Source organism: Otolemur garnettii, unplaced genomic scaffold (genome assembly GCF_000181295.1).
Source record: "Otolemur garnettii isolate 467f Iridium unplaced genomic scaffold, OtoGar3 scaffold00018, whole genome shotgun sequence".
Lineage (NCBI taxonomy): Eukaryota > Metazoa > Chordata > Mammalia > Primates > Galagidae > Otolemur > Otolemur garnettii.
The window spans coordinates 19,469,361-19,479,591 of NW_003852413.1; the positions used below are offsets into that span (position 1 = coordinate 19,469,361).

General features: G+C 49.3%; 1 protein-coding gene across 2 annotated transcripts in view; it reads left to right on the forward strand.

The window, feature by feature from the left end:
- Positions 1–10,221, forward strand: part of DCAKD (dephospho-CoA kinase domain containing) — a 14,556-nt gene extending 4,335 nt beyond the window's left edge. Inside the window, exons 2-5 of one of the 2 annotated variants that reach the window (XM_003786255.3) lie at positions 2,893–3,042; positions 3,385–3,588; positions 6,627–6,714; positions 9,533–10,221. In XM_003786255.3, the coding sequence (XP_003786303.1) occupies positions 2,931–3,042; positions 3,385–3,588; positions 6,627–6,714; positions 9,533–9,824 (696 nt within the window). In that variant the 5' untranslated portion in view covers positions 2,893–2,930 and the 3' untranslated portion in view covers positions 9,825–10,221. Of the gene's footprint in view, positions 1–2,814; positions 3,043–3,384; positions 3,589–6,626; positions 6,715–9,532 lie in introns of both variants that reach the window. The other variant, XM_023511215.1, reaches the window with a different exon arrangement.
- Positions 10,222–10,231: the final 10 nt, after the last annotated feature.

Genomic DNA, 10,231 nt, shown 5'->3' on the forward strand with positions numbered 1-10,231 from the left:
GTGTTGACCCCACTGCACTGGAGTTTGAGCGACAGAGCAAGACACTATCTCAAAAAATTATTTTATATATATGTCTGTCTGTGTATATATATATACATATATATGTATATATGTGCATATATACATATATATATATATATATATATATATTCTTTGAGTACATTAAAGGCAGGAGTCTTGACTAGGGGTTATAAACCCTGAATTCCATCCAGCCTTTGCCAATAGCTGTGGCCTGGGTAAGTTTCTTTTCCTCTCTGGGGCTGAGTCTCCACCACTGTAAATGAAAGTTAAGATCTGTTCTGAGCCCTGCTATACACCAGAACTGCCTGGGCAGCTCTATCCTGTGAGATTGGTTCTGTAGGTCTCAGGAGAGCCCCAGGCATCCGCATACAGGGGTATTGAGGTCTGTTCAGCCAGATGGTCTTCCAGCCCTTTCAGTTGAGCCTGGCAAGGTTGAGTGACCGGGTAACAGTGGCTTGCTTTCAATGATGAGGGATTGTGTCCCATGGGAAACTGGCCCTTGCCTGGTCATCAAGCCTGACTTATCCTCAAGTCCCACTCCTATTCCTCCAGCTTGGTCTGCAGCAGAAGAGGAGCGACTCTCCTTGCTTTAGGAACAACACAGAGTGGGGTTAAAAATGCTGTCCCTGGATTTTCTGTTTTAAAGCTTTAGCTGGAGGAACCAACTTTTTATTTCTTTTACAACTGAATTCTGCCCTTACTCCTCTTTTTGTAACCTGAAGGGAGATCACCTGGGGGTGACTCCAGCCTCAGAAAGATTGAGGAGAAATGATTTTTAAGTGGTAAGATAAAATAGTTAGTCTCTCAATTTGGATGGTGGTTCTGTGGTGGGCATTTTCCCTCTCCACCCTGGCACCCAGGGTGGGAATGAGCTGAGGCAGATTTAAATTTCTAGATTGGGCCCCTGTTTCCCCAAGTCATGCTCAGTCACATCCCAGCAGCTGGCTCTCCTGTCACTTGGTATGTTCTCAGGGGAGGCAAACTCATTTCAGTATAAACTCAAGCAAAGTATAATTAGGACAGTAAATCTGCTCTTTAGCAGAAAAAGTCCTCTGACAGATATAAAGGTCTGAGAGAAGTGACGTGAGGCTAAGGAAAGGTGAAAGGCCTGGCCTTGGATTTCATTGCTTCTAGCCTGGGAATAAAATCCAAAACACAATAACCCCATTTGCTCCAGAAAATGCAACATGACTTTTTAAAAAGTCTGTTATATGACAATCTGAGGTGGCAGGAATAGGGATATGACTTTCTAAAAGTCTTTTTTTTCTTCCTGTGCCTTGAAAGTAACTGTAACCCCAACTTTCACCATCTGTCACCACTCTCACAACTATCTCTTAGTCATTTACCACTCATCAGGCAGTGTATTATGGGCTGTGCACACATTGGGTCTTTCTTTTGTTTTTAATTTTTTTTTTTTTTGAAGATGGTGTCTTACTCTGTCACCCAGGTACCATCAGGACTCACTGCAGCCTTTTTTTTTTTTTTTTTTTTGAAACAGAGTCCCAGTCTGTCACCCTGAGTAGTGTGCCATGGTGTCAGTGTATCTTGTAGCAATCTCCAACTCTTGGGTTCAGATGATCCTCTTGCCTCAGCTTCTCAAGTAGCTAGGACTACAAGTACCAACTCCCAGCTAGTTTTTCTATTTTTTAGTAGAGATGGGTTCTTGCTCTTGTTTAGGCTGGTCTCAAACTCGAGCTATCTATGGGCCTTGGCCTCCCAGAGTGTTAGGATTACAGGCATGAGCCACCACACCCAGCCTCACTGCACCCTTGAATACCTGCCTCAGCCTCCTGAGTTGTTGGGATGACAGGCATGTGCCACTATGCCCAGCTGTAGGTGCTCGTGTTTTCATTCAGTCTACACGACAGCCTTGTGAGGCAGGGTTATGATCCATTAAACCTTATTTTAGGGAGGAAAAAACTGAGGTTCAGAGGGGAAAGTGACAGGGTTGCACAGTATGTGATCCGGGAGCTAGATTTGAAGTCATGCTTTTAACCTTTGTTAAAGGTTACAGCACAGCAGTAGCAGTGCTACTGCTGCTTGGTCTGAAAGAGCCACAAACCATAACACTGAGCTCAGAGTTACAATGCCACACCACCAGCCTGTCATCCTTTTCCTCACGTTCCTTCTTGGCTAGGTTTGTACTTCTGTAAATCTCAGGCTTAGTGGCCACTGAGATACTGCTTGCTGCTGAGCTCCCATCTGGGTCACTTCTGGGTTGTGGAGAAGAAATGAGCATCAGTCCAGACTAGCTGCCTGGCCAGTCATGTGACCTTCTATGGGGAGGAGGACTTTTAGGCAAAAGAGGGCCCAAATGCCCAGACCCTGGTCTCTCCTGCAACTCACTTGAGTGGCTGTAGGCAGGCCATTTATTCCCTATGAGCCTCAGGGTCCCAGGCCAAAAAAGGGAGGCCAAGAGAGGGGCCTGTGGGAATCTGTAAAACGTCTTGGATACCCTAAGGAGGGACAGGTGTCTGTCTTTTTGCCATAGAAGTTTGCCTGCAACAGGATACTGCTTCCTCCAGAAAGTATTCTGCCTAATAGCACCTGGCCTGGTTCTGCCTCTTCAGCATTTCCATTACTAAATTTGCACTGTGTTTGCCTTTTTTATGAATATTTTTAAAAGAATACTGGTTGCCTTCCCTGAGGGTTTGTCCTCTCCAGATGGTCCTAGGGCTCCCCAAGCTCAGGGAGTGACCCTGCCTGGCCAGGCTGTGTCTCTCTTTCCTCCCTTTGCTTCATGTCTCCCAGTTGTTTTGGCCCAAACTAATCAGGCCTGCTCATCTCCGACAGGCAGGTCCTGCTGACCTTCCTCTGGTGGACCATCCTGATCAGCTGAGCTTGCCTCGCTCTCTTGTTATTTCCGGGCAGGCTTCATAATCTCTTGGACCTCTCTCTTTCCTGGGAAGATGTTCCTGGTGGGCCTGACAGGAGGCATCGCCTCTGGCAAGAGCTCAGTAATCCAGGTGTTCCAGCAGCTGGGCTGTGCGGTGGTTGATGTGGATGTCATTGCCCGGCATGGTGAGTTGGAGGAGGTCAACTAGGGCTTGTACATGGCCCTCCCCCGTGCTTCCTTTCTTTATTGTGCCTCCCTTTTTTTAAGTCTCAGAGGAAAGAAGACTTGCCCTTTCTGCCTGCTCTTTGCTCTTCCCTCTCTTTAGATGTCTCCTCCCAAACCCAGCTTGCCCCATTACGAACAGAAGAGATTCTATGCACTCTGTTCTTTTCCTTAACTGCTTTCCTTCCCCTCATTTGTTTTGCTCCACCTGAAAGAAGCACCCTGGGTTCCCTATAGTCTTGTCTCTAATCAGTTGCTGGCCTAATGGCTCCAGAGAGTGACTCAGTTTCCTCTTCATGCCACAGTTGTCCAGCCAGGATACCCTGCGCACCGGCGCATTGTGGAGACCTTTGGCACTGAGGTCTTGCTGGAGAATGGTGACATCAATCGCAAGGTTCTGGGGGACCTGATTTTTAACCAGCCTGACCGACGGCAGCTGCTCAATGCCATCACTCATCCTGAGATCCAAAAGGAAATGATGAAAGAGACCTTCAAGTACTTCCTTCGGGGTAAGACCCAGGGCCCGGGCCAGGGGTGGGAGCAAAGTCCTCTCTTTCCAGGGCCAAGACCCTTCTTCTCTGCAGAAATTTTGGCCGTGGGTAGGGAACAGGTCATTGAGGCTGATCAGTTCACACTGCTTATGGGCACCCTCCGCTATGCAGACCCCCACCAGCCCCAGAGGAAAGAAGCACATGTCCCTCAACTCTTAAGAAGGTTGACAATTTAATGAGAAGAGACACAAGAGGTTTTTGAGCCATGATCCCAGGAAGTAAGTTGGTGTTTCTAATAGGGATGGGAGTAATAATAGATGGTGAATAATGGAGTCGTAGACCTAAGTCAAATCTTAACCCTGACATTTTCTAGCCTTGTGACTTTGTCGAGTGATCCAACCCCACTTCTGTGCCGTGGGGATAATAATGCCAACATGAAAATCTATTAGGAGGACCTAGAGTCTATGTCAGTGAGAGTTATTACCCAAATATAAGCTGCGGTCAGTTTTGGTGCTGGTTGAGCTACCTGGGTAAGCAAGGTTATAGCGTGAAAGTTGGGGAAGAGGACAAGGTGGCCAGGATAGCCAGCAGAAGGGTTCCAAGTGGGGGATAATTCTCTAGGGCTACAGCCCCATGGAGAGGGTTATCCCAGCAAGCTCAGGGACAGCCAGGTGAAGTACCAAGACAGAAAAGAGGAAGAGTGTTTGAAAAGCAGGAGTCTGGCGTCTGGAGTCTGCCAGCCCTTGGCTTATGTGTCCTCCCAGCCTGGGCCTCCAAATTCAAGGCCTGGCTACCCATCTCCCTGTTGTCAGGCCTAATGCTGAGATGTTCCTTCTTGGAGGGCATGGGGAGGACTTTTAGATTTTCTTTGGTCTTTTACACTGTGATCATGGCCAAACCCCTCACTTATTCTGTCATGCCTCAAGTGGGAACCTCCCCTTGCTTCCATTGCCAATACTTCCCTCCAGAAGAGGGATGATTTGACAGGCATCCATGATGGTGACCCTCCTCCGTCTCCTCTGGCCAGGGCTAGAGCTGGCTCAGCATCCCCCCTGCTGGACCCGCTTTGCTCTTCTTCATCTCAGCACCTTGCCATAGGCCTTCTTCCCTTCCTCCACCCTCAAGAATTCTCTGGTCTTTCTCTGCCTTTGTCCTGCTTCATGTGTCTGTGCCAGCACCTCTCCCACCCCCCACCCAAGAGCATAGTCTTCTGCCTTTCATTCCTGCCCTTTTGCATTCACTCCCAAGCCAATTGCAAGTGCATCTGCAGGGCTTCAAGACGGCAGCAGCTCTCCTTTTCTGAAATTAAGCATTGGATAATGTCACCCGCTCCAAAGCTCTCCCTCTGTGTCATCCACCCAGCCTCCCGCCTCCCCAGCCACCACCACTTAAATAAAAGCTAGAAAGCGCTTTTCAGCTCGATAAGGTGAAAAATGGGGACGACAGCTGTGGCTTCCACAGTCGCAGTTTTTCCCTGATGAGTATAACAAATACAACTGTCAAAATTGGTATAATCAAACGTCAGATAAGATCACCAGCTGTTGGGGACTTCTCTGTGTAGGCAGGCGGATGTCTTAATAGAGTCAGGATGGTTTGCAGAGCTTATCAAGCAGGAGGGATGTGACAGCTGAATAGCCCTTTGCCAGTGAACCTGAGAGCTGGCCAGAAGCTCCCAAGGGGGCCCAGGGAAAGGACAGTGAGGGGAGAGAAGGCAGTGTGAGCAGAGCAGGAAAGGGAGATAAGAGGCCCAAAGAGGAACTGGTTTTGGCTCCTGCTCCAAGTTGGGGGGTACTGGAGAGCTGGCCTCCCTCCTGCAGTAATAACCATCATTTATGGTATAGTTAGGAGGGGCTGGGGGGGGCTGCTGTGTAGTTTACATGCATTCAAAACTCATGACCTCATCCTGTGAAATAGGTATTCTTTTAACTTATTTTCACAGAGGTTTGTTAAGGCAGCCCAAGGTCACCTGGTGAGGAGGCAGGGGGACTACCAACTAAGGTAGCCATCAGAGCCCATGCTCTAACCTCCTTGTTGAACTACAGGCTTCTCTTGGGCTGAGGAGCAGGCCCTGGGGAATAGGAAACCATACAGCTGAGGTTGTCACCCCATCCCCTGTGTCACCTTGAATGCAAAGGTCACTGGTGTGAAGAGACCCAGGAGCATGTGGCCTACGGTTTTTCTGGGCTCACTCATAGTGGGTGGGGTGCCACCTTTGACCAGTATTGGCTTCTAGAGGCTGGCCAGTCTTCTTGCCCCCTATGGTGAGTTGTGTAGTAGTCATAGTAGCAGTCATAAGCACTCCCACTGCCTCCAACCCAGACCCACGACTCCTGGCTGTAGGTCTGCCTCTGATGGGAGAAGCAGCCTCTTTCCTTTTAGGGCTGCTGCTGCCACCCATATGAGTCTTTCATGGAGTATCAGCAGAAATAGCCAAAGGTGACTCTTCTTAGCAGGGGCTGGGCCTGGACCTGGCTCTAGGGAGAGAACCTATCCTTTGGGAGTTTTTTTGAGCAAAGTTGGGATGAAATAGGGCTGAGAGGGCCCAGCTGCCCCTGGAAGCTCTCCCCAGTCTCCTGCAGCTCTGGCTGTGTCATTTCCCTGCTGAGAAATAACAACCCTTTGGGTTCAAGATCAAGGTGAACTAGACCATTTGTGTCTACCCTGATGTCTCCTCAGCCTTGCCTCACATTGCCTGACAGTAGAGCCTCCCTACTCCTTGGGCTTTGCAGGTCCTCATTCCTTGAATCCTCGCTTCCACCTTTTCATTTTCAAGTACCAAAAGTCCTGCCTACTTTTCAAGGCCAGCACAAGGGGCAAGCCTACAAAGTCTTTCCTGATCAGCCAGCCAGAAATGATTTTCTGCAGTATCCTATGCCGAATGGTATTGGAACTGGCTAGTGTTCAGAGTATGTCTGTTCTTGGAAGGTCTGCCCCTTTGCTGAGCACTCTAGATGGTGGGGCCAACAGTTTCATCTCAGTTCCCTCACCTAGCATATAGTCAATTTCCAATGTATGCTTGCAAACTTGAACTTGTGGATTTTCCAACCTCCTCCTAGGATACCGCTATGTAATTCTGGATATCCCCCTGCTATTTGAGACCAAGAAGTTGCTCAAGTACATGAAGCATACGGTGGTGGTATACTGGTGAGTGTGTGGCATGCTGAGGCTGAAAAGGAGGACCCCTGGGAAATGGCCCACACTACTTCTTCTTTGCCCTTCCCCACAAGGCGGCTAGGAGGGGTTTGGGCAGTAGTGCCTAGAGTCTATAGAACCAATTTTTGGGCAGGACCCAATTGCTCCTGGGGACAGGTATGGGAAGAGGTGGGTCCCCAGGCCTTTCTAGCGTTTGGGGAGGGCTCCCCCTGCTGGCCACTGAAAGCACTTCAGCCCAGCTGCCAGGCCTTGCCCCCTTCCCTCCTGTCGTTCAGCAGCTCCCTTCGCCCTCCTCTAGCGCTTCACAACCTTCCGAACAACTCCCAGGTTTGTTACTTCACACAGTTTACCTTTCAGACTGAGGTGGTCAGGGTAAGGGGAGGGGATACAAATTTGTCCAGGGTTACCCATTGGCAACACCTATGAATGGGAAGTCGCATGAAAGAGTTCTGTCAGAGCCCAGCTAAGGAAGGAACTTTATTCTGAGTCCCCCAGGACATGCAGCAAACCAGAATCCAGGTTTAGCAAACAGGAGGATCAAACCGTGGGAGAAAATGAGTCATAGACCCAGCAGGGTGAGAAAATAGATGAAGCTACATGGTATCTTTGCCACCCAGAAACTTCCGGATGCCACCCACAAGTACAACAGACACATAGGTGGGCACTTAGCTCTGCAGGTATTTTGGGCACAGGGTAGCTCTCAAAAGACTACTGCGTTGGAGGCCCTTACCCTGGAGTCCCCCGTGGGCTGTCATTTAAAACCCAGTCTGAATCCCTTGAGCTGTGCATTGGGCCTCCAGGGGTCCTCTGAGCACCCCCTACTGGATCGTGTCTCTTCATGAAAAACTGCAGCCTCTCTGGGTTTTTTGTTCCCTGTTTGTAAGACCATCAGCTAAGACCAACTAGACCCCCTAAAGACTAGAAATTCTCTTTGCCTTAGTAACACAATTGGAATTTTGTACCTAGAGATAAAATTTTTTTACAAAAGCATCTTAAGTCTTAGAGTGTAGGTAAGAAGATAGAACAGGAGCCAAGTGCATTGCAATCCCCAGATGACTGTGCTACCCCTGCCACCCTCCTCTTCCTACACTTTCCTTTGAGGTTGGTCTGTTTGCTGAGCAGAGATAGCTAGGCCTCTGGTAGATGAGTGATCCTGCCTGATCCCTAGGAGATCTTTAGCCCCACTCACTAGCCAAGGGAGCCTTTGCCAGAATCCTGGGTGCTGTTCATGTTTGCTTTCAGCACATGTGGGTACAAATCCCAAGAGAGGCCAGAAAGAAGAGTGATTGTTTTGCTTATTGCCAAAGGGATCTGCACTTTATAAAAATAAGGATCCTCTTGTGGATTTCTTTAACCGGCAAACTACCCCTGGTGCATGTGAAATGACATAGGGCATTTCCCAAAGTGTGATTATACTAGAACATGATTATTCTTGTTTTTGAGGAATTTGCCAATTGTAGGTAAGCATTTGGATTAAAAAAAAATCCCATTACTACGATAGCACCATGCTTTAAACTAACTGTAATGGAACCGTTTCTCAGCCCCAGGAAGGGCTGTTGGAAGTGCTGTCTTCACATCCCAAGAGGCCCTGTAGTCTGGAATTCACCTTGAGAAGGTTGTGCACTCACAGGGAGCCCTGAGCCATCTCTAGTCTCTCACCAGGTTTTCCTAGCCACAGATCTGTGGTACTCCTGGCAAAGACAGGATGTAGTCCTTGTTCTCAGCCAGGTAGGGATTGGCGCCATAACCTTGGCAGTATGCTGTCCCCTATCCCCTATACACAGATCTGTGGCTTCTGTAGTTCATTTTCATAGAAGATGGCCTCACTGGTGTTTGACCTTGCTTGGTTTGCTCTCCAGGGTCCCTAAGAAGGGAGCAAATGCTAGTGATCAAATCCCCCAATTTTATAACTGAAAAAACTCAGGTCTAGAGAAAAAGCAGAGAGACCTCAGATAATAGAAAAGAGATGCTGGAGCCCCTCCTGCTCTTGTTCCCAATGAGGGGCTCATAGAAGTAGACAGGTGTTAGAGGTGACCCCAATGCAGAGGACTGACTGACTGAAGCCAGCCAGGCCTGGCCATTCCTGGGAAGCCAAAAGCAGGAAAGAAAGTGTCCTAAGAAAGGACCCACATGGCAATATCAAGGTGGGTGAAGGAGGTATTCTTCGAATTTCCCTTGGAGTTGGGAGACCAGGTGTTGTTCAACCTAATCTGCAGTGCTTAATCCTGAGGTGAGTCCTTACTCCTCTTCAAAGCACCTTGGGCTTTTGCCCATGCTATCATCAATGGCATCAGACACAGCAACCCCCCTTCTTAGCACAATGTTTCTGTTCTAGATGTACAGGGGTGGGGGTGTAGAAGCAAGGTAAGGGGTCTTTGTGGTGACCCAGAGAGGTATTTTTGATGCTGCAGGCTTAGGCCCCCAGGGGAACTGCAGGAAATGTCTAGCTTGCAGGCCCAGGTCTTTCAGTAAAGGTTACCCATCTAGGGATTCAGGATGTAGCTAGTTCCAGGTTTGGGAATGGCAAAGCACAGAGACCCCAAATGACAAAAAACAGCTGCTACAGAAATTTTTCCTCTTTGTGTATGGTAAAAGGTTTAGCCCACAGAGCATTAGGGTCCTCCCAAAGTGTGGGGTGACGTGGGAGAGGACCAGTGAGGTCCCAGGCCTTTCCCCCTGGCTGTGGGGCTCTATCCCAGAGTAGGATAGGATTCAAAGGAAGATTAGTTCCCTGTCAGGGCTGCCCACCCTCTGTAACTAGCTGGTGAGAGGTAGGAAGATCTATAGTGCCCTTTTGCCATGTCTTTAGTGACCGGGACACACAGCTGGTGCGGCTGATGCGGCGGAACAACCTGAACCGAGAGGACGCAGAGGCCCGCATCAATGCACAGCTGCCCCTGACAGAGAAGGCCCGCATGGCCCGCCATGTCCTAGACAACTCGGGCGAGTGGAGCATCACCAAAGGCCAGGTCATCCTCTTGCATGCCGAGCTGGAGCGCTCCCTGGAGTACCTGCCACTGAGGCTTGGAGTCCTCACAGGTCTGGCTGGCATTGTCAGCCTCCTCTACCTGCTCACCCGCTACCTTCTGCCTTACCCCTAGCTGGGCACTCCATGGCAGGAAACCCCAGGCCTCCATCTCCTTGGAGGCTGAAGCCAGGTAACACATCCTGTTTCCTCACATCCTCCTGAAAACACGTGACACATATATGGACACTCTGAATCGGGCTGGGCCCCCTGCAGAGGCAGAGAAACAGCCCACTGTCAGTGGGGCACTTACCCAGAGCGCCTTCCTCCTCTGGTACCACCTATAGAATAATGTCCATGATGGTACATGACAGCAATAGTTAGAGACTGGCAGACTGGGGAACATTGTCTCTGTGGCCCTCACTAGTGTTTAGAGCTGGGAGGCCGAGTGTTCTCTAGGCTTGAACCCCCTCTGAAGATGTTCCCAGTGATGGCCCAGACCTCCTTACTGGACCCTAGGAAATCATTTTGGACAAAGTATTT